The 24954-nt window shown below is 35.9% G+C and overlaps 1 protein-coding gene and 1 non-coding gene across 3 annotated transcripts in view; one reads left to right on the top strand and one right to left on the bottom strand.

Annotated features, from left to right (window-relative positions):
• ANTXR2 (ANTXR cell adhesion molecule 2) overlaps positions 1-24954 on the bottom strand; it is a 159280-nt gene that overhangs the window by 120521 nt on the left and 13805 nt on the right. For both annotated transcript variants that reach the window (XM_077882636.1, XM_077882637.1), the window contains exons 4-7: positions 21253-21334; positions 20621-20728; positions 20438-20506; positions 19582-19662 (exon numbers count right to left, since the gene is read on the bottom strand). In XM_077882636.1, coding sequence (XP_077738762.1) covers positions 19582-19662; positions 20438-20506; positions 20621-20728; positions 21253-21334 — 340 coding nt within the window. The remainder of the gene's footprint in view (positions 1-19581; positions 19663-20437; positions 20507-20620; positions 20729-21252; positions 21335-24954) is intronic.
• LOC144304409 (U6 spliceosomal RNA) lies at positions 17269-17375 on the top strand. Its single transcript, XR_013371322.1, has one exon. It is a non-coding gene; the product is annotated as a U6 spliceosomal RNA (small nuclear RNA).

Here is a 24954-nt window from a genome sequence, read left to right on the forward strand (position 1 = left end):
ACTAATGAGAATGAAGATACAACCGTTCAAAATCTTTGGGATGCAGCAAAAGCAGTCCTGAGGGGGAAATACATCGCAATACAAGCATCCATTCAAAAACTGGAAAGAACTCAAATACAAAAGCTAACCTTACACCTAAAGGAGCTAGAGAAAAAACAGCAAATAGATCCTACACCCAGAAGAAGAAGAGAGTTAATTAAGATTCAAGCAGAACTCAATGAAATTGAGACCAGAAGAACTGTGGAACAGATCAACAGAACCAGGAGTTGGTTCTTTGAAAGAATTAATAAGATAGATTAACCATTAGCCAGCCTTATTAAAAAGAAGAGAGAGAAGACTCAAATTAATAAAATCATGTATGAGAAAGGAGACATCACTACCAACACCAAGGAAATACAAATGATTTAAAAACATCTTATGAACAGCTATGCGCCAATAAATTAGGCAATCTCCAGGCAGGAAATTGAAGCAGTCATCAAAAACCTCCCAAGACACAAAAGTCCAGGGCCAGATGGCTTCCCAGGGGAATTCTATCAAACTTTAAAGAAGAAACCATACCTATTCTACTAAAGCTGTTTGGAAAGATAGAGATGGAGTACTTCCAAATTCGTTCTATGAGGCCAGCATCACCTTATTTCCAAAACCAGACAAAGACCCCACCAAAAAGGAGAATTACAGACCAATATCCCTGATGAACATGGCTGCAAAAATTCTCAACAAGATACTAGCCAATAGGATCCAACAGTACATTAAGAAAATTATTCACCATAACCAAGTAGGATTTTACCCGGGACACAAGGCTGGTTCAACACTCATAAAACAATCAATGTGATTCATCATATCAGCAAGAGAAAAACCAAGAACCATATGATCCTCTCATTAGATGCAGAGAAAGCATTTGACAAAATACAGCACCCATTCCTGATCAAAACTCTTCAGAGTGTAGGGATAGAGGGAACATTCCTCAACATCTTAAAAGCCATCTACAAAAAGCCCACAGCAAATATCATTCTCAATGGGGAAGCACTGGGAGCCTTTCCCCTAAGATCAGAAACACGACAGGGATGTCCACTCTCACCACTCTATTCAACATAGCACTAGAAGTCCTAGCCTCAGCAATCAGACAACAAAAAGACATTAAAGGCATTCAAATTGGCAAAGAAGAAGTCAAACTCTCCCTCTTGGCCGATGACATGATACTCTACATAGAAAACCCAAAAGCCTCCACCCCAAGATTGCTAGAACTCATACAGCAATTTGGCATCGTGGCAGGATACAAAATCAATGCCCAGAAATCAGTGGCATTTCTATACACTAACAATGAGACTGAAGAAAGTGAAATTAAGGAGTCAATCCCATTTACAATTGCACCCAAAAGCATAAGATACCTAGGAATAAACCTCACCAAAGAGGTAAAGGATCTATACCCTAAAAACTATAGAACACTTCTGAAAAAAATTGAGGAAGACACAGAGAGATGGAAAAATATTCCATGCTCATGGATTGGCAGAATTAATATTGTGAAAATGTCAATGTTACCCAGGGCAATATACACGTTTAATGCAATCCCTATCAAAATACTGTGGACTTTCTTCAGAGAGTTAGAACAAATTATTTTAAGATTTGTGTGGAATCAGAAAAGACCCCGAATAGCCAGGGGAATTTTAAAAAAGAAAACCATAGCTGGGGGCATCACAATGCCAGATTTCAGGTTGGACTACAAAGCTGTGGTCATCAAGACAGTGTGGTACTGGCACAGAAACAGACACATAGATCAATGGAACAGAACAGAGAACCCAGAAGTGGACCCTCAACTTTATGGTCAACTAATATTCGATAAAGGAGGAAAGACTATCCACTGGAAGAAAGACAGTCTCTTCAATAAATGGTGCTGGGAAAATTGGACATCCACATGCAGAAGAATGAAACTAGACCACTCTCTTGCACCAGACAGAAAGATAAACTCAAAATGGATGAAAGATCTAAATGTGAGACAAGATTCCATCAAAATCCTAGAGGAGAACACAGGCAACACCCTTTTTGAACTTGGCCACAGTAACTTCTTGCAAGTTACATCCACGAAGGCAAAAGAAACAAAAGCAAAAATGAACTATTGGGACTTCATCAAGATAAGAAGCTTCTGTACAGCAAAGGATACAGTCAACAAAACTAAAAGACACCCTACAGAATGGGAGAAGAGATTTGCAAATGACATATCAGATAAAGGGCTAGTTTCCAAGATCTATAAAGAACTTCTTAAACTCAACAGCAAAGAAACAAACAATCCAATCATGAAATGGGCAAAAGACTTGAAGAGAAATCTCACAGAGGAAGACATAGACATGGCCAACAAGCACATGAGAAAATGCTCTGCATCACTTGCCATCAGGGAAATACAAGTCAAAACCACAATGAGATACCACCTCACACCAGTGAGAATGCGGAAAATTAACAAGGCAGGAGACCACAAATGTTGGAGAGGATGCGGAGAAAAGGGAACCAACCCTCTTACACTGTTGGTAGGAATGTGAACTGGTGCAGCCACTCTGGAAAAATGTGTGGAGGTTCCTCAGAGAGTTGAAAATAGACCTGCCCTACGACCCAGCAATTGCACTGCTGGGGATTTACCCCAAAGATACAGATGCAATGAAACGCCGGGACACCTGCACCCCGATGTTTCTAGCAGCAATGTCCACAATAGCCAAAGTGTGGAAGGAGCCTCGGTGTCCATCGAAAGATGAATGGATAAAGATGTGGTTTATGTATACAATGGAATATTCTTCAGCCATTAGAAACGAAAATACCCACCATTTGCTTCAACATGGATGGAACTGGAGGGTATTATGCTGAGTGAAGTAAGTCAGTCGGAGAAGGACAAACAGTTTATGTTCTCATTCATTTGGGGAATATAAATAATAGTGAGAGGGAATATAAGGGAAGGGAGAAGAAATGTGTGGGAAATATCAGAAACGGAGACAGAACATAAAGACTCCTAACTCTGGGAAACGAACTAGGGGTGGTGGAAGGGCAGGCAGGAGGGCAAGGGATGAGGGTGAATGAGTGACGGGCATTGAGGGGGGCATTTGATGGGATGAGCACTGGGTGTTATTCTGTATGTTGGCAAATTGAACACTAATAAAAAATAGATTTATTATAAAAAAATAATAAAGGGGAAAAAAGAAAAAAATAAAGATAAATTCAAGATGACTTAAAAATGTATTTTCTACTTCACGTCTAATATTAAAGAAATCAAGTTACATCAAGAGAAACTAAGAATAGCTGAAGGTTGGGGATATGTTGCAGTAAATTGTATAATATACTTTTATACCTAAGAATACACTTCCACTAGTTTAATATATGTACTTATTTTTAAAAAATGAATTATATAGAAATGATATTACTGAATGGCAAAGTGACCCAAGGAACACATTCACAGAAAGACAAGCAGTTTAGACCATGAGTCCTAAAAGTGGCATCACCATTTGAAGGAATCCAGCTGAATTCCCCACAGGACATTACGTGCCCTTCTCTAACGTTTGTTCTGATTTTTTGAAAAATTTCTCTGTATCTTATGTTCTATTAGTTGGATATATGAATCACCTCTACTAGGAGACAAAGTCTTTGAGCATAAAGATAGGACAGTATGTTGTACAATCCTTTCAGGACCAGCACACTGTTTTGCATATAAAGTACAACCAATAAATGCTTAGGGAATACTGATTGCATGAATTAATGAGAATATTAAAAAATATCTATCTAGCAAGCAAATCAACAACCATTTCATGACAAACATAAGGCAGAATAAAGTTAATTTATGTGAAAAGGCATCCAGCCCTCCAAAAAATGAGTGCGGGAAACACAGAAACCCATGATTTGAAATAAGAGGTTCACCCAAACCATTTCCAAATGAAAAACAATCAAAGAGAGGGAACAAGAATGTGTTGGGGAGGAAAGAAAGAAAGCATGTGCATTTTTAAAAAATAAAATTTGTCCTAAACTTGTTTTTTCCATCTAAAGTTTATCATGTTCCTGTAGTAAAATAACTGAAAGTCAAATAATTCAATGTTTGTATGCAGATAGTTTATATCATTAAATTTTTTTTAAAAATCAGTTCCATAAACATGAAGCAGTTCATAATCTAGTCTCAAGACAAGTAATTGCACAAGTTCAAATGTTCAAGATATCAAAATAGGTCCATTATATTAAAACTGTCATCACTAAATGACAACCGATAGAGGACAAATATTTTAAACACTCTAGTTAATTTTTACTAAATTAAATACTGTTATTGATTGATTGAACATTGGATCAGGTGTCCCATCTATGATAATTGACACATTATCTTTCATACTCTGCACTTCCATCATTTGTACAACAGAGCATCTTGTAAGGATGTTTCTTCAAATATGTGTTGCCATCTGTCTTCATTATATCTCAATAGAAACAGAAAATAGTTTCCACTGAAGGTCAGCCTTGGTTGACATCAGAGAGAGCTAATAGCACCATAGACCAAATTTAAAGACAAGCCAAATGCTATTAATAAAACCAGGGCACATTAAGTCATGCACACCCTAGATGCAAAATTACATCATTTGAGATTTTGAAATATACATATATATATATATATATAAATTGGCAAAGAACTTGATGCTCACCATGAAAAAAAGTATACTACTGAAGCATCTGTTCACTCACAAGCATCTGTTCACTCAAAAAGTGATATTAGTGTGAAGGAATATTTACAAATGAAAATAATAGGTACATTATTCTCTACTCCCTACTTTTAAGTCCTCAAAATTAATAGGCATAACAAGAGTCATATTTACTGAAAGTTAACTCCCTAAATTTAGTACAAATATCAGTAGCCAAAAATTCAAAAGAATTTCTAACAATGGTAATAATAATTATCATTTGTTGGGAACTATGTTCCAGGCAGTATGCTAAGCACTTTATATGATTTTCTTCAGTTAATCCTCCTAAATCTTATGAATATATACTATTTTTATCTCCACATTATAGATGAGAAAACTGAGGTTTTTAGAGAGATCTTTTTAATTTTATTTTTTAAATAAGAACGATTAGTTTTCAAAAAGTAGAGCCAGATCTCCTCAGGTTTGATTGACTCTAAAGCCTGTTCTAACCAGTGCACTCTGACAATCTAACATTACAAAACTCTAATAGCTAACAAACTAGTGAAAATTTATCTGCCTGTCTTGACCAGATTCCTTTTATACTATCAAAACCATCTAAAATCTATCTTATTTTTTTTTATTTTTTTTTAATTTTTTTTTTATTTATGATAGTCACAGAGAGAGAGAGAGAGAGGCAGAGACACAGACAGAGGGAGAAGCAGGCTCCATGCACCGGGAGCCTGACGTGGGATTCGATCCCGGGTCTCCAGGATCGCGCCCTGGGCCAAAGGCAGGCACTAAACCGCTGCACCACCCAGGGATCCCTATCTTATTTTTTATCTTCAAAAGTATGTCACTAAGCTCTCACCTACATTTGTTGGGATTTTAATAAATTTGTTTTAAAATTTCCAATTCCAAGGCAACTGGGTGGCTCAGTTGGTTAAGTGTCCGACTCTTGATCTCAAGGTCGTGAGTTCAAGCCTTGCATCTGGCTCCACGCTGGGTGTGGAGCCTACTTAAAAGGAAAAAAAATTTCCAATTCCATTGATTCGAATAAATCAAAAATCCAGATCATATTCTGAATTAGTAACATATAGGAAATACAAATGCTTAGGGCCTTCTCTCTTTTGATTTTTTCTGTCATCTTATTATTGCTTTCTATCTCAGTGTTTTTCTGTATAGATCAAATACTTATTCATAATCCAGAACCTAAAAGACAAGAGAGGCTATACTAGAACAAGAGGCCCTAACTGTGCTTTGGAGGCACAATAGCCACTTAAAAAAAGAAAATCAAACTGTTTAGAAATTGTTATCTGAACACATTTTTTTTCAGTCATAAAAGCAATGATGTCAATGGCATTTAAGGGTATAAGGTTTCATACATTTCTAGAGCTTGCCTGAGTGCTGGGAAGAGAAAGGATATTCTGAGCCAAGCAGCAGAAGGTTGGGGTATTTTGTTTTGTTTTCTTTTGGGTTTTTTTTTTTTTTCCATTTTTTCTGAACATGGAACAAACTTTAGGTGAATTTTTGACACAGAATAAGTTAGTCTTTCCCTCGTACACACTCATTGTCTCACCTAGGTTGCTAGACAAACACACACATTCCTTTTCTAAATACAATCGGTATCCGGGTTTTCTACTGTGCAAAAGATTCCATTTCAATGTAGCTGTTCTCATCTTATGAACTCATTCATATAATACATATGAGTGCAAATATATGAAATGATGACCTTTCAAACAACCTAGATTGGGTTATACCCCAAAGATAAATTTTTTAAACCACAAAAATCCCTATGTATGGAAATTCTGAAGCATAGCCATTCAGTAAAGCAAGAAATGCAAGCAGCATGAGGGAAAATGTTTTCTAAAAAGGACAATGAGGTCTGCTTATATGTCTGCCTGACAGTGTTCTGCTGCTCTGCTGTTCTTTTCTTGGTTTCTTTTCCTTCTATATATATTTGTGAACCACAGAGTTTTTAAAAACTTCTTAACCTACAGTTGCACCCATGGGACACAGGTTGGGTAGGAGATGAAGGTGTGAACTCCAAAACAGAGAGGTCTAGACAGAGTCGCTGTTGGTATACATAACACCATCTACAAGACTAGTGTTTATAAGCCAGTACAGGGATCCCTGGGTGGCGCAGCGGTTTGGAGCCTGCCTTTGGCCCGGGGCGCGATCCTGGAGACCCGGGATCGAATCCCACGTCAGGCTCCCGGTGCATGGAGCCTGCTTCTCCCTCTGCCTGTGTCTCTGCCTCTCTCTCTCTCTCTCTCTCTCTCTGTGACTATCATTAATAAAAAAAAAAAAAAAAAAATCTTTATAAGCCAGTACAAATCTATAACAGAAAAGAAGTTAAAATACATAGAATCTGAATTCTGATACTCTGTATAAAAATTCTATATTCCGACATGTTGGGCCAAACTGTGAATTAAATCCTAAAGATGGTTTGATATATTTAATCTCTATAATCACAGTTACTGTCCTTTCTCATTAACAAAACATTCTGTCCTATTTAAAATGTATTTGTCTTGAGGCACCTGGGTGGCTCAGTCGGTTAAGGCTGGGACTTTTGGTTTTAGCTCAGGTCATGACCTCAGTGTTGTGGGATTGAGCCCTCGCCTGAGTCCTGCATAGGACTCTGTACTTAGCACTGAGGCCACTTGGGATTCTCTCCCTTTCCTCTCTCTACCCTCGCACGATGCTGGCTCGCACACGCACACACATTTTCTCTCTCTCAAATAAATAAATATATAAAAATAAATAAATAAAAACCTCTTTAAAAATGTATTTGTCGGGACACCTGAGTGGCTCAGTGGTTGAGCATCTGCCTTTGGCTCAGGGTGTGATCCTGCAGTCCCGGGATGGACTCCTGCATCAGGCTCCCTGCATGGAGCCTGCTTCTCCCTCTGCCTGAGTCTCTCTGCCTCTCGTGAATAAATAAGTAATATCTTTTTAAAAAACTGTATTTGTCTTGGATGCTCCCTTTAAACATATGGTAAAAGGCCTGTCCTGCATTATGATAACAAAGTCAAAACCCAAATATTTCCCCTCTTCCAAGTTGTTTGGGATAAAACCGTAAATGGAACAATAGTATTCACTCTTACAATTTATGATTATTTTCTGTTTCCTCTAACTGATTGTGCATAATTTTAATTCCACTACTTGTGTAATTCTGATCATCAAAATACTCTCATTAGTTCGGCATACATGGCAAATACTAATTTCATGGAATTTCTCTATTTGGCAAGGGAGGGGTATAGATTAAGATAAGGTTATTTGCCTCCCACTGGGTTCGTTTTTGGTCAGCAGTAAGACCAAATGCAGCCTTAAGAGTCAGCTCTGACCTTGGGCCTGTTGGCCTGAGATTGTAGATGTTTGGCAGAAGATCAAAGTAGATCCCATTGCACTGTCCCTTCTCTGCAGAGTGATTTGAATGAAATATCAGAATGGTGTTTCACCCTAGCTACTCCAGGCATGTTCCAAATTAATTTGGACTGAGTCTATATCTAACATTATGTGATCAGGTCTCAGGATTTCACTCCAGGCCAAATTTACATACAAGGTAACAAGCGGCAGACGTGTACTCTGGAGCTAGAACTGGCAATACTTGCAGGAGCGGGATGTGAACCATTGCAAAGTCAGACACAACTCTTTCAAGAATCCCACTGGTTACAAACTAATTTCTTACCTTTCTTGACAATAGAATTACAATCAGATCTGTATAACCACTGAATAATAATCAGGTAAAGTGACAGTATTATCAAGGAACCATCTACACCAGAAATAACCAGACAGCATCATATTTAATTTCTTATTTCTGAGATTTTTTTAAGATGCATATGAAACCATATATTGATTTGAGATCTTGTAAGTTCCTAAACACGTTTACATAATGAATACATGCTGTAATAGCAGATATGGGACATTGGAAGAAGTAATAAAAGCCATACTATGGCCTGAAAAAATACATACAATGTATATAGTTGTGGCTTATTTCTTCTGGCATTTAAGATAAAATGGGATTAATTGGCGGGAAACTGAGATATACCCAAGATAAAATTTAGCATGGAATTAGTTAAGATGGGGAAATGAAAACAACATATGATTTAGGACATGCAGTGTCTTTGAAGTTGATGTTGAACTTTGGAGAAATATCTAGGTTTTATGATTTGAAGATCAAGCATCAGTTAAAAAAAAAATCAACAATAAAACTTCCCACAACTAATATAAACCAAAACAGATTTCAAAATCTGTACTTTTTCCAATTTCTAACTGGCAATAGAAAGGTTATTATAGTTGGAAAATAGGACAGAGCCCATTCCAGAAGAAACTAGGTAAATACTTTTTTAATGAATGACAATACCATATGTTCCAAGCCAATCTAACATAAAAAGTAGATAATACAATATATTAAAAATAGCAGCTGCTCAATTAATGTTTATTGAATTAATTGAAAAGTAAATGTAAAACTTTCTAATAAAAGGCAAGACCATTTTGACTATAAGGCAAATAAATGAGGTGTGTAACACTGAACAGTTAAGCATATAAAAAAATACAGAGCTTAAAAAAATACAGAGCTTAATTAGGCACTACTAGAATTAATCAAATCACATCTTTAGTTACATACAGTGAAGGGAAAACTTTTTGTATGGTACAAATTTTGGTAATCAATGGCATCAATAAGGCATTGAGCCAAATGGAAAAAATAATTTAAGAAACAATAAAAACAACACGAAAAGATACATGAACTTAATATATGTGTCTTCTCAAGAAAAGAGGGCTAATTCTAGACACATATGTGAAAAAAAAAATTAAATCCCATCGACCAGTTTCCTTTGTGATCTCATTTGTAAAGGTCAATTCTAAATATTAAAGACTTTTTCTTAAAAATGGATTAGTTCACTACACTTATATTCAAAGCACTACCTAGACATTTTTAAAATTTTTATTAAAAATTAAAAATATTCATTCTAGCAATAAATTTGTAAAACCGACTTTGGGTATATAATGTGATCTACAATACAACGTTATAGATAATTTATAAGCACCCTAGGTATGTCCTTAACAGGTAGAAACTGCTAATTTCCATGACATACAGGATGTCAGAGAATATATCAGTAAGGATAATAATAAATCTAAAAAACAAGCATTTTTCTTCCTTACTCATTGAGCAGCTTTAAACACTACAGGAGTTCATCCTAATATGAAGGATTCCAAGTTTATACCTCATACAGAAGGTCATTATTCCCAAGGTCGCAACAAAATGAAGCCTTAGTAACTAGCCATAGGTACGCATAAAATAAGCAGCTAAAACAATTTTAAGGATATTTTCACCTTTCCTTGTTTGCTTTTTAGATTTCAATATTCAGATGATCTTTATTTTCTTTCTGGCTGTCAAACATCCCTATCAAACGTCTTTTTCTTTAAGTGGTAGTATTTAAACGAAAAACAATTATAATCTGTAATCATGAGGCACCTGGCTGGCTCAGTCCATAGAGCATGTGACACTAGGTCGCAAACTTGAGGGTTCAAGCCCCATGTCAGGTATGGAGATTACTTTAAAACTAATTAAATCTGGGGCACCTGGGTGGCTCAGTGGTTGAACCTCTGCCTTTGGCTCAGGTTGTGGTCCCAGAGTCCTGGGATCCAGCCCCCACATTGGGCTCTCTGCAGGGAGCATGCTTCTCCCTCTGCCTGTGTCTCTCCCTCTCTGTGTGTCTTTCATGAATAAATAAATACAATCTTCAAAAAATAATAATAATAAAATCTTTTAAAACAAATTTTGTAATCACATGTTTTGGTTGAGTTCATTTTTTTAAAAAATGCTTGGAGCTTCAAAATACCAGTTGCACAATACAGTGAGTGGGCTTTGCCCCAGCCCATTGCGAAAAATAGATTCTGTCTTCCTTCTCAAGTGAGGGAGTTGTATAAGCACAAGTGACAAATATTTAAACAAACTTTTACTGTAAGAAGTCTAAGGAAGAACATAAGTTATAATCATTGCCTTTTACTCTACTCAGCTCCAAACACAACAGAAGAATAGTTGTGATTATACTGTTGATGAAAATATGCCCATATCACAAATTGCGACACAAAAGCCCCAAATAACATTTAAGTTCCTCTGCATCTCACAATTGCAATTTTCAAAACAAATCATGTTAGAAGGGCTTCCTTTCCCACTACAACATAGAAATCTGCCAAAAATTGATTGTTATTTGAAACAGAAGTGTATCTGATTCCACCCTTTTTCTCTTTTTTTGGTTAGCACAAACTCCAAATAATCATTTAATGCTTTCTTAAAGGCTAAATAGATTTCCATAAAAAGTACATTGAAATTATGGATAAAGTTAAAACAAATATACTATTTGCTTTAGAATGTAAAGAAATTGAATCTCAACATAATTTTCACTCTGACACATATATTATTTCATATTGGTCTTACTTGACCACTCTTTTGTTTTATTAACTGAAACATGAAATCTATCTGTCAAGCATTCTAGGTCTATCTTTGTTCTATTCGATTTCTCAAAATCCAGAGTGACAAATAAAATATCTTCCTATGCCACAAGAACAGAAATACAAAGCCTTACCGAGTCTTCTATTAGTTTCATAATCAAACACCTATGCCTAAAAACAGTGAACTCCGAAAAGTCGAGGGCACCATGTTCATCTTTGTAACTCAACACCAGAAAAGTGTCTTAAAAGCATTCAAAAAATGTTCAAAAACATTAAAAAAATGCTTCCAAATAAATCGTGAACTGTTATATTTGAGGAAAAAATAAGATATAACTGAAAAATCATGCATTTTAATAATTTATACTGGTGGTAAATTTTAACTATTTTTTCCTCCTTTTCAATGTCCTTCTATTTGATTGAATTTGCTTTCAAGTAGAGGTGAGCCTCTAAGAGTCTTCTTTTATAGCCCAAACAAAATGATGTTAAGAAGTAAACAACTGGCACTTCATTTTGGCAATACAACCCAATGGCACCAGTTTAGTTTCATCTATATTCAGTAGCAAAGATTCCTGGTTAAATAGTTTAATTTGGCTTAGTTCATGAAATATCACAAAGCTGTATTTATTAAAAGTAAATTTGATTTCCTTAGACTACAGACCCAACCAAATAAAGAAAAAGAATAACGTTATCATTAAGTAAAATTATCATGCAAATGCAAACAGAGCACTGGACTACGGACACAAGATTATAAAATTTCAGTACATAAAATGAATAACTTAAAACAAGATTTCTATTTGTATTTTTTAGTTTATTCAAATTTGGAAGGAATGAATTGCCTTAGTAGAGTATGTGTCAAACATATTTTAAAGGTATTTGAATATATGGATTGTAACAGCTATTAAATTTTTTTCCTACCATGAACAGTTTTTCACCCTTAGATGTCTATGAACCGTGTTTCCTTTGTACTGACGAAACTGTTCTCCACTCTATGGGGTCCTAGTGAGGCTATGGATCATGATGCCTTCTCCCTCTTTCTTCCCCATGAAGCCAACCTCTTGTCACCGGGTAGGCATGTTACTCAGGCCAGCCTAAATGTTAACAGGACTGAGCACTTGACTCAATTGAGTCACTCAGAGTCCTCATCTGGGAGAGACAGAGTATTCTGATGCTCCAAAAACGATAGCTCTCTCTTTCCAATGTGCTTCTAATTGAGGCTCATGTAAGCCTGAAACTTTTGATGAAGTTATCTTCATCTGACACTCATTTGAACAAGGAAAAAGAATGAAGCGAGTAAAATCATAGGTAAAATTTATGAAGAGAGATCTTAAGAACATAGATTGGTTCTCTGGATCCAAATGTACTTGAGGCAATTTCCTCCCTCTAGACCACCTAGTCATATAGGACAATAGCTTTTTTCCTCTTAAGCTGGTATGAACTTGGGTTTTGTAACCAAAGTCATGATACAGTGGAATACAAATACGATGAAATCAAAGTTATACGGAATCATAAGTCAATTCAAAATAAAGGTTTTTTTAACGTGTAAATACACCATAACTGTATTTAAAAACGTTCAAAAAGCACAGATTTCATTTACTCATTCACTGATAAATATGAATTAAGCAATAACTACTTACTCAATGCTCTATTAGGGCACTGGACAAAAAAAAAAAAAAGGAGGAAGATGAATCACAGCCCCAACCGTCCTATCATTAATGTGAATGATGTTATAATAAGACACTTCATCTATATTCAGTACCAAAGATTCCTGGATAAATAGAAGCCCAGAAGAAGCTGACTTATGGTGAGCCTCATGTTATAGCCAGTCTTTTTTTAAAGAATCCTAGAAACTGATTTCCAATTTCGAATAAGTCCTACCAGTTTGTTTTTTTTTTTCCTGTGAATGTATCTTTACAGTTAGCTCAGACTTCAGATTTTTTTAATCAAACCATGACTTTATAAATAGAGATTTCCACAACTAAGTCAGCATTCATAGCAAAACCTGCTAAAATCACTTAAACTGATGTCTTAGCAGAATGTTCATTAGGTTCCTCTTCTATGAAAATGATTTCCTATAAAGAATATGATTTTGCAGTGTCTTCTCATTTCATTAAAACATAATGTAGACACCTTTCTTAGAAACTTTCCAAAAAAAAAAAAAAGGAGAGAGAGAAAACAACAACAAAAATAGACATTACTGAGAAAAACAATTTGGTGCAAAGTTCAGATGAAGCTTACATTTCCAGCACTTAGAATGAAGTTCTTTTTTGAAATGTATATTGCACTTTTTTCCCTTTATAAACAATCTATTTCAGTTTTATTTAAATTTGCTACATGTATGAGTGATCGTCCCCTCCTATTTATGCTCCTCTATTTCCCCATTAGATATTTAAAAATTCTGGCACTGGCTGCCATCACCTAGGATATAGTGTTCTTAATTCTTTTGGATCAGAGTTATTTATAAAACCAGTTTCACAACGGATTCATCTCTTCTGCTTAATACTTCTGAGGTACTGTATCAAAAAACAATTGTGCAAGTAATTGCAGAGTACAACATCCCAAGGTCTTGATTTTAGGGGGGAAAAAAGAGAGAGGGAGGTTTTCCACATAGTATTTTTATTTTTATTCTTTCCATGTTATCCACCAATCTGTGGTTTTGTTTTATTTTTAATGCTACCATCCACACAGCACTGCCTAATGAAACACTGAACCACATGGTATTCACATGTCAGTCTGACTAGTTCAAATAAAATTTCATTTTCTTTCTTTTTTTTTTAAAGATTTGTTTATTTATTTATGATAGACATAGAGAGAGAGAGAGAGAGAGAGGCAGAGACACAGGAGGAGGGAGAAGCAGGCTCCATGCCGGGAGCCGGACGTGGGACTCGATCCTGGGACTCCAGGATCACATCCTGGGCCAAAGGCAGGCGCTAAACCGCTGAGCCACCCAGGGACCCCCTAAATTTCATTTTCAAACAAAAGCCTTGCAATCACCTTTCCAAGAAACCAAAAATAATTGTTTAGCATTTTAAGACATTAAAGATAATCTAACGTGGATAATAGAAGAATTATATCCTGTGTTTGCAGGTAATGGGATGGGAGAAAACACAGGAAGAGGAACAATGAGTCAATTCTGAAGTTTTCTGACTTGAACATTTCCCGGGACTTCACATCCCTAACGGACATTGCCCACAGGGACTTCCCAGCGCCAACTCAGTGTCTCCCTCAGCCCTTCTGCCCGATCCCACCGTCCCCAGCACTCCGGCACCCTCTGCAAAACAGATCGCCCCCTCCCTGCTTCCAGTTACTCAGAGGACTCGGGGGCAGAATGCCCAAGCTCCACTGGACTCCCCGCTCCGTCCTTTTCATCTCATATGCAGTGATCTCTCAGGTTCTATGAACTTTTCGAGGTCTCCCAAATCCACCTCCTTATTTCCAGTTTCACCGCCATCACAATACTAACAACAGCAGCTAATATTTTCCAGAGCCGTCAGAGCCTGGCTCAGCAAGAGAAACGTTTTATCCCTGGAGGCTCTGCCCCACCCTGTTCCTAACATGATTCTGACCAGGGCAGAGAGTTTATTACGTTTTCCTTGTGGTCCTTAACCCAGTTTTACTGGGAATCTAGAACCTAGAATCCCAATACCTAAAATAAGCCCCAAGGAGCTATGGTCCATTAAGATGTGGTTTCCCCCTTAACAACTAAGTCTCTATCCCAACGAGAACCGTAGCTCTTTTCTAAATGCAGGTTCCTGAAATTCTACATAATGTTTGAATCTGCTTTCCCAGTTGTTGGCTGGGCCCAAGCCCTAAGGCCTGAGGATTCAGAACTAGGGCACAGCCAAGTATTTGATTTTGGTTAGCTACACCACCTAGACATCCTTGTAGTTATGCCCCACTTGTTGGATCTGACCCTCCCATGTATCCATGCCATGCCCTTTTAGACCTAAGTCACTGATTACTTAGAAATCCGGCCATCTCTCTCAGTGGACTGCCCTGCAGAAAGATCAAGAACCTCATCATACATAGTCCCAACTTCCTGACATTCGTAGCTTCCCAGCAAATGTTTTCAAGCCCAGCCCTTCTGAGTTAGACTGTTCTTAATCATGATCTCATTTATTTCACAAAACAATCCAATGAAATAGAACTGTCCCCATTTGACTTGATGAGAATCTTGAACTTGGAGAGATTACATGGTATAAAGTACAAACATCACAGAGCTAGGCAGTGGCAGAGTTGGAACTCACACTCAGCTCTTCCTATTCCCAATTTCATACTGTCGTTCACTGTATTAGGTTTCTTTTCACCATGTCTCTCACAAGGACTATTGCAAGAGACTTATGACACACCTTTCCATCTTCCAAATTATCCTATGTATTCCCACAAGAATATTCTTCCTGAACATTCTCAGCTATCATATAAATCTCATCCCTCTGATGCTTTTCCATCCTTCTCTGAGTACTTAGGAAACACATGCCAATTCCCCCATTCAAACGTTTGAAAGTTTCCATAATCTGGATCCAGGCCACCTGTCAAGGTCTATCCCTCGTATTCCTCCATAATCCAAGCCAGGCCACACTCCCTCCTATGCCTCAGCCACTCAGCCCAGGCTCTTTCTGAAGTTCTATGTTCCTTGTTTCCAATTTACTCCAATTGTCAGAGCACAGTTCAAACTGCACCACCAAAAGTCTCCCATGACTTCATATATCCAAACTTATCCCATCCTTCTGTTAACTTGACTCTCACCATATTGGCATCTTCACACAAACTGCAAGGTAGGATTCCTCTCTGTCACCCAGAGTCACTCGTCACTCACTGAACTTCCTGGCTTCATTTTATCCCCACATTTTATAACTCTTGTAGTGACCACTATATTCCAACCCTCAAGTCATCACTATTTTCAAGCTCCTTTAGAACATAGAATTTGTCTTATTTAAGTTTACATCCTCTCTTGCAAGCTTGACGCAGTGCCCTAAGCACGGTTAGAGCTCAATAAATGAGTGGATGAAAGAATAAGGTAGATAATGGATGTAGTGGGAAGGAAGGGGAAAAAGAGGAAAAGTTTTTCACCAGCACCTACTTGATCTAATAATGAATTTTAAACTTTCATATTCCTAATTAAGACTGGAGATTAAACCAATATTCCCAAAAGTGTGACATATCATGTTTGCCTGGACAGAAATCCAAACATTTTGAAATGTCCCATTTCATTCCAAATCAAAATAAAATGTGAAAATGATTTTCTGAATTAAGTAAATTTTACAGAAGGTATTAAATTGTTAACATGCAAAATGTTCATAACAAAGGCCTTTTCAGTCACTCACGTTTGAAGTTATAAAAGATAGAACTGCTATAGTGTTTTTTTTTTATTTTAATTACAATGAAGGAAGGTTCCAAAATGAAACTCCTAACCTTGCTGACTAAGAAGTTGATTCTGAAAAAAATGTGATTTACAGTACGAGAGGACCAGACCATCTAGGTCACTGGACTTTGGTGCCCAGTGGAGGGAGAAAAAAAGAAAACAAGAGTATCGGCTTACATTTTTTTCTAATTAAAGATTAACTTCAAAGAAATTAATTCATTTGACAATAAGGTCAGATATATTTGAACAATCACTAACAAAATAATAATAATCTCTCAATTTAGCAAATATTTTGCCTTCAAAGTATCAGACATCTGAAAGACTTAAATTTTCTGATAATTTACATTTGCTTAGCATTGCATAAATCTATTCCACAGTACAATTTTCTCCACTAGTTTGTTAAATCAAAAATAAAGGGATAGTCTCTTCCTCTCTGCCCTTACCCTGAAAAACAGAGGATATTTGTTTTAAATACCAAATATAATTTTTTTAAGATAAGATGGTACTTTTGTAAGTATCAGGTGCAATTCAAATTTAAGGCAGAATTATAGCTTTTGTGTATTATCAGACATGGAGCAAACTCTGCCTTGAAGAGACATAAAGTGCTTGAATTGCCTTAAACTTCTATAAAGTAATCAAAAATCCCAAGCTACCATCACGTTGATAAAAATCTCAACCATTAGTGAGATCAACTTAGGTTGTAATGATTTCATTTGTCTACCTGTCAACTCTGCCATGTTACTACTTCCCGGTTTCCCTGAGGATAATTTACTCCTCCTTTTTTGACAGAAAAGCAGAAGTTTAACTATATTAGAATGAACAGTGCTCTCTTCGGCAGCATGTATACTAAAATTGGAACGATACAGAGAAGATTAGCACGGCCCCTGCACAAGGATGACACACAAATTCATGAAGGGTTCCATATTTTTTATCAAACTCAAAACCCAAGAAACAAACAATCCAATCATAAAATGGGCAGGGGACATGAACAGACATTTCTCCAAAGAAGATCTCCACATGGCCAACAAGCACATGAGAAAATGCTCCGCATCCCTTGCCATCAAGGAAATACAAATCAATACCACAATGAGATACCACCCTCACACCAGTGAAAATGGTGAAAATTAATAAGACAGGAAACAACAAATGTTGGAGAGGATGTGCACTGTTGGTGGGAATGCAAACTGGTACAGCCACTCTTCCTCAAAGAGTTAAAAATAGAGCTACCCTACGACCCAGCAATTGTACTGCTGGGGATTTACCCCAAAGATACAGATGCAGTGAAAGACTGAGACACCTGCACCCCAGTGCTCATAGCGGCAATGTCCACAATAGCCAAACTGTGGAAGGAGCCTCGGTGTCCATCGAAAGATGAATGGATAAAGAAGATGTGGTCTATATATACAGTGGAATATTACTCCGTCATCAGAAAGGACCAATACCCACCATTTGCTTCAACGTGGATGGAACTGGAAGGTATTATGCTGAGTGATAGAATTCAAAGAAGGACAATCATCATATGGTTTCACTCATACATGGAATATAAGAAATTGTGAAAAGGAATATAAGAGAAAGGAGGAGAACTGAGTGGGGAAAAATTAGAGAGGGAGAAAAACCATGAGAGACTCCTAACTCTGGGAAATGAACAAAGGGTTGCGGAAGGGGAGGTTGGGGGGATGGGGTAACTGGATGACGGGCAATGAGGAGGGCACATGGTGGGTGAGCGCTGGGTGTTACACTACATGTTGGCAAATTGAATTTAAATTTTAAAAATGTAAAAAAAGAAAAAAAAAAAGAATGAACACTATACCCATTGGTATAGTATTCCAAAGGGAATAACCCAGAGAAGTCTCCTCTCCTCCCCACTATAATTCTAAAAATAATTGCAAATCTCCAAAAACAATAAATTCTATTTAAAATACAATCCAATGGTTTGTTTATTTTCAGGATCAAATTATGCTCCCTTTTGCATTGTCCACCCAATTTTCCTGTATTTTAAACCAAATCACAGAGTATTTACCTTGAATCCAAATATAAATCCATAGAAATATTCATAGAAATATGAATACAAATATTTCCTATTTTTTCCATTGCAATTTTTCCAACTAAACATAATTAAACTCCTAAAATAATAAAATTTCTGTTCCATTCTGTATTTACATTCAGCCTGTCCACTAGAAGTGCTGACATGTAATAGAACCAAATCATATCTTTTTCTTCGAAAAGCTCCATGAATTAGGGGGAAAAAGCCTACATGCTACTTAAAAACAAAACCAATCAATCTCACTGTTTCTGAAAAACACAATCTTTAAAAAGAAATTTTAAATGTCCAAAGATATTGAGACTTATTTTTTCCTTCAGTTAATACCTAAAGATTAAAGGGAAAGCTTTGGCTTAGAGAGTATATATTATTCACTTCCATTTTAGGATGGTGTTTACCAAAATATCATAAATACTTAATAGCAACTGTTCCTAGTGCTTCTAGAAAAAGGCAGTAAAATGAAACATAAACCTCAGCTTTGAAAGCCTAGGAGTTTTGCTTTGCATTTCATCATCATACTTCCCCTTACCCTCTTTAGGGATGCCCCGATTCTAACAATCATCAGAGAGAATGCGACTGAATTCCAAGCAGAAATATTATGAGCTCCAGTGAAACTATTAATCATTAAAATGGAAAGAACAACAGCAGTCAAATACTCAGCCACTGTGCAAGGTGTCTGCTTGAGAGCTAAGAGACGCCATTTTTGGAAGAGGGAGAAATCACACATTCCAATCCAAATTTTTATTTTATACTTCTTCTCTAAAGCCTATAAAACTTTCAAGATATCAAGACAGGAACTCCACGCTCAAACAGTGGAAGTGTCAAAGACTGTTTATGAAGATCCTAAACTTGAAATCTCAAACCCAAGCTCACAGAGTCAAATTTACAAGAATTAATACCAACCATTAATACAAACAAAATCCAGACAAAATCCAGATCTTTAGAATTAAGCCATGTTCTCAATACCAAACAAACCTCCTTCTTAATCTCTTTCTTCAAGATAATGATCACCTGAAGGGATATCAAGATTACTCCTTATGTTTTAAAATGTATCTAAAATCGTAAGCCTTTCTTACTCCCAGAAAAATACTCACAGAATTAATTATTCCTTTAAGAGCTTGAAATCCACCCTTGACAGGAAAAACTTGTTCCTTGGAATCAGCAATTCTTTCCAGCTTTAGAAAAACGAGGAACATTCAATTAACGGGTAGTTGAGACATACATTTTATACACTTCATTATGTTTCAGTTATGTTCATCTGGAAAATTACACCACAGGATTAATTCACCAGTGTAGTCTGTCAGGAATTGAAGGAGATGGCACTAGTGTTATTCTAAATGTATCACAATGAAATGAATCAGCCACAACCCCTTTACACTGGCCTCAAGTTTGAATCTCAAAACACTGCAGAGCTCTACTAGCCAAAAATGTCATTAGACACAGAAATCTTAGTTATGTTCAACCAAAAATTTAAATGTAAGACCATCTAGTGAGCAGGGAAAAAAATTAATATATAAACCTCCAAAACTTATGAAAAAATTGGGGTTTTGGAATGAAAACTATTAAAAATTTCCTCTAAACAGATTTCCCAAATCCCTGCACTCCTAAGTGTCAAGTTTTAAATCAAACTAAAACACCTAAATAAGACTGTCATAATAATCTTGTCCGTTGAGTTCAAAAAGGATTATCCATATTATTTCAGTCCAAATATGTGACCATAATATTACTTCTTCTGAACCAAATGAATATTCCGGAAATTTTAGAGTGTTGTTTTCAGCAATGAAACCTCTCAAAATCAGACATAATTGATGCAGAGTTCAAAATAATTTTATAAAAAATCTTTAGCAACAGATTAGTGTCACAGTAGGTCATCAGTGAAAAGAATTTGAAAAAATACCCTTAAGATGATGATGTAATTTAGATTAAGGTTTGCAGATCTGCTGTACTCACCTGAGCTTGTTCAAAGTCAAGGACACCAACACAATAAACTCTAGCCCCAAATGACCTGGATATCTTTGCCTATGGAGGGGGGTGCAGAGAGAGGGGTGCATTATTCCAATATCGGGCTATGAATACAGAGACACACAGCAAAGTACACCAGGGTATAATGAACAGTTTCAGTTCAACACTCACCTCTTTCTCTGCATATGATGGCACCAGACCGTCCAACTTACCATCTGTCAGAGCAATTATGATGCTGGAGGTTTTTAAGCCTCCTGCTTTCTGAATTTGTTCATTTGCCTGAAAATGAAGAATAATTATCTCACTAACAATTTCATCTTAACTTTTAACCAGCATGTTTCATCAAGCTGAATGTATGAGTCTGACAAAATCAAAATATTACAGACTGGCTTTGAAAACAGGGTATTTTACTATATGTTGGCAAATTGAATTTAAATAAAATATTAAAAATAAAATAAAAAAGAGTATTTTGTGTTAGCTATTTTATTTGAAATATGCATATATTCACATTATAGAGCAGTTACAATTGGGTGTAAAGAATATAAATTTTAAGCTTTGATTGACTAGTCTGAAAATAAGCACACAAAAAATGAAAAATTCCTTAAAAAGCCAAATGCTATCCAAATTTTTCTTATCACCATGGTAAATCAGTCTCCTCCTTAGAACAACTAAAAGCATTTTAAAAAATTTTTTAAAGATAAACCTGTAATGAGGTATTGGAGTTTTACTAGAGAGTTACAGTTTTTTGCATTCCAGAATAAGGAAACATTCTCTTCCATACTTACAAATGTTAAAGAACTTACTAGCTTTAGTCCTTCGTGGATGTATGTCTCTCCTACTGGACTAACATTTTTTAAATCCTCTAAGCCTTTACTGATTTTGCTTCTGAAAAATAATGAAAATTAAATGAAAGAAAAATGAGCAAAGATTACAATAAGTATTTATCAAAAAACATGGCAGGGTTACAATTAAAGTTTCTTCAGGAAGAGGAAAGAACATGAGCTTTGAGGATAGATAACTTCTCATACTTTTTGCTATTTTAATAAATTAGAGCACTCATATTTTAAATACAACAAATAAAAGTATTATTTTATTTGACAATATGAAATATCTTGGAAAAATCTAAGTATATTCTAGACATTTTGAGCTGAGAACAGATAACTTCTATCATATTTGTTTGACTAAATGCTAGGGAGTGAAACATTTTCCTTCATCCAAAACAAACAAGGGTTGCTTAGGTCAGCTTAAATGAAAAAGTATTTCTGAAGCACGCACCCACTTCCCTATAAGTTGGAAATTTACTTTGTTATTTGTAAATTTCTAAAGCATATTACTTAACCCTAACTTATAGAAATTCAGTTTCTACTTTGTGTTTCCCAGAGTCACATGTCTCAGAAATTTAGTCACCTTTGTAGCATCTTCTCCTCCATGCAGACACCAACTCATTCTCTTGAATATTGTAACTACAATGTACTAGCACATTTCTGATGAACAAATTGAAAGAATAAATGGATGGATGGTCATGGATTCTTGAAACAGGCAATATGAACAAAAAACTTGAAAAACTATAGAATAATCTTTTTCATCATGACCAATTAGTGTCTCAATGCAGTATATCTAAATGAAGTATGAATACATTATTAAAAGCTATTTTGGGGACACCTGGGTGGCTCAGTTGGTTAAGCATCTGCCTTCAGCTCAGGTCATGATCCCAGAGTCCTGAGATCAAGTTCTGCATCAGGCTCCTTGCTTAGCGGAGGGCCTGCTTCTCACTCTACCTGCTGCTCCCCCTGTTTGTTGTCTGTCTTTCTCTCTCTAATAAGTAAATGAAATCTTTAAAAAAAAATCTATTTTGTGTGCATTAAGTAAAATAAGACCTATTTTTCAGGTTTTTTTAAATATAGGTTCCAAAGAACCCTTGAAAAATAAAGAAACCATAAGAATAATATGAGATAAATACAATAATGTTGCAAAAACAATCCAAACTAAACTCAGAATTTCATTTTCAATTTTTAAATTTAAAGGATCAGAAGAGAGATCTTAATATACTGTTTATAGAATTTTAATTTTTAAAAAGAAGCAAAGAAAAATACCTTTCTTTTTTTATTATTTTTTTTATTTTTAGTGAGACAGAAAGAGCATGCTCCAGCAGAGAGAGAGACAGAGAGAAAGAGAAACAGAAAGTGAGAGAGAATCTCAAGCAGGCTCCACACTCAGCGCACGTGGAGCCCGACATAGGGCTCAATCCCACAACCCCGAGATCACGACCCCAGCCAAAACCAAGAGTCAGACGCTGGACCAACTAAGCTACTCAGGCACCTCAAGAAAAATACCTTTCTAAATAAAAAAGTCCTGCAATGGTAAACTGAAATATAATGTTTTAAATAAAACATGAAAAGCACCCACATTACTAACAATGATAGATGAAACATTAATCACAAAAAGTAGATTATCTGATTATCAAGGAACTTACTAGAGTCATACATAAAAGGTTATACACACACACACACACACACATCATACACTATTAAAATAAAATTATATACATATAACATATACCACACACCATTAAAACGTATGTCCGAAACAGTAAAAAAAAAAAAAAAAAAGGTTTCATCGAGCTGCAATGTTGTATTTCGAACACTTGAAATAAATGAATCATCCACCAGAGCTTCACTCATATTTTAAAAGTAACTTACTGATTATATGTTGATGCTGTAATGAAAATTAGTATCAGACAAGTCTTCCATCTCAAGGAGTTTCCCAAAAACATAAGACAACTTTCAAAGTATGACCTAATCCTCTTTCTTCCTGACTCAGTCATCTCTACCAATCCACATTGCTTCCTTTAATACTTGGTCTAAAATCAGCCTATTCTGAACCTGTCTTTGACTTTATTATACTATTTTTTCTAAGGTGTCCCAAACACATCCATGATCAACTTCTACTACAATGAATAATTTTGTCTCAAATTTATACCTTAAAATAATGTAACTGATTTAATTTAGTGTTTCACTTCTCAACTAGACTGGAAGTTTACAGTGGACTATCACCCTATCATTTATGATGTATCCTCCTACTCTGCGCTTATTACTTAAATAATGCCTTTAACAAAGTAAGCGTTCAATAAACTTTTCAATCTACCATAGGAAAGAAATTCACAGATGATGAACTAAATTACCTACTTTACAAGTTTGTTTTATCTAAATATTTATATTTAGTATCTACAGACAAAACTTGAAACTGATTCTGTCTGAATGCAGACAAAAACCAAATATTTGGTACTTCCAAGAAATGAGTGGCAGCGTGTCCTCAAGCATTAATGTTTGCTGCCAAAAGGGAAATGAAGAGACAACTGAAATTCAAGTTCACACAACAAATAGATTTTTCATGGTAGAAGCTGCCTTGTCCATTCAGTTCAGATTCACCTCACCATTTAATTTCTTCTAAGACCCAGACAATAGGACTCTAAGCTACAAGAACTTGCCGGACGTGGAATTCAGAATTGTTTTTGGAAGATAAGACTCAACTAGCTTATTTCACTGGGAGAAGTAACACTGTCCCTGGCTTTTCTATCCATGACAATACCTGACACCATAATATTCTAAGTAGCACTGAATTCCATCATTACTTTTGCAGCTGCATCGTCACTGGAGGAAAAGTGTTTCTTGCCAACAGTCAATAACATCAACACACATGAGCTCTGGTCTTATCTCCTTCCAGTATAACTACACAGTCTGTCAGCCTCTACCAAGTGTCATTTTAGGGGAAATGAAAGCCAAAACAAGACAGAGCAGATCTCAGGCCTTCAAAAGATCCCAAGCAACTAAAAGTAAGTTCTAAGTTTGTCTAGTAGTAAACAGCTAATTGGGAGAAAGCAAAATGATGTCACAGGTTAAAAAGAGAACTCATCCATCTATACTATGACTTAAAGAAACCTCTAAAAGAAAAAAAAAGCAAGTAGGGAATGACAAAAACAAAAGAAAAAATGCACATGTTATAAAGCTCAAATCCAACAACATCTTAGATCAACCTCACCAAGTTTGGTTTTAACGTTATGTCTTCAGCTACAGGAATAGTGATATTGAAACTACTTTGGTATTTGTTGTGAAGCTGTAGTCAAGGGTGCTGCTATCATAACACAAAATGTCCCCTCTCAGATCTTGTGGCAGAAGTTTCTCGTCATCCCTGAGTAATCACTATACACTTCCTCCTTCCTGCTAGCTACAAGTATGTAAACCATTTCTTGCCCTAACTATTGGGAAGCCCACAGTAAATTTCTTACTCATTCACAAAATTCTAAGTTCCTATGGTTATCATATTGCTACATACTCTTTTCTAAGATCTTAACTTTTCTTTTTATGTTATTATCTTTCTGCAATGTTATTATGTTCAGCTTCAAATACTTTTTGGAAAGAGGCAAAATGAAACAAATAAAATGGGATAAACCTGATTCTTTTTGTTGAGAATCAGTGAGCTAAAATCTATCAACTCTTTCTTTTTTT

Source organism: Canis aureus, chromosome 33 (genome assembly GCF_053574225.1).
Source record: "Canis aureus isolate CA01 chromosome 33, VMU_Caureus_v.1.0, whole genome shotgun sequence".
Taxonomy (NCBI): Eukaryota; Metazoa; Chordata; class Mammalia; order Carnivora; family Canidae; genus Canis; species Canis aureus.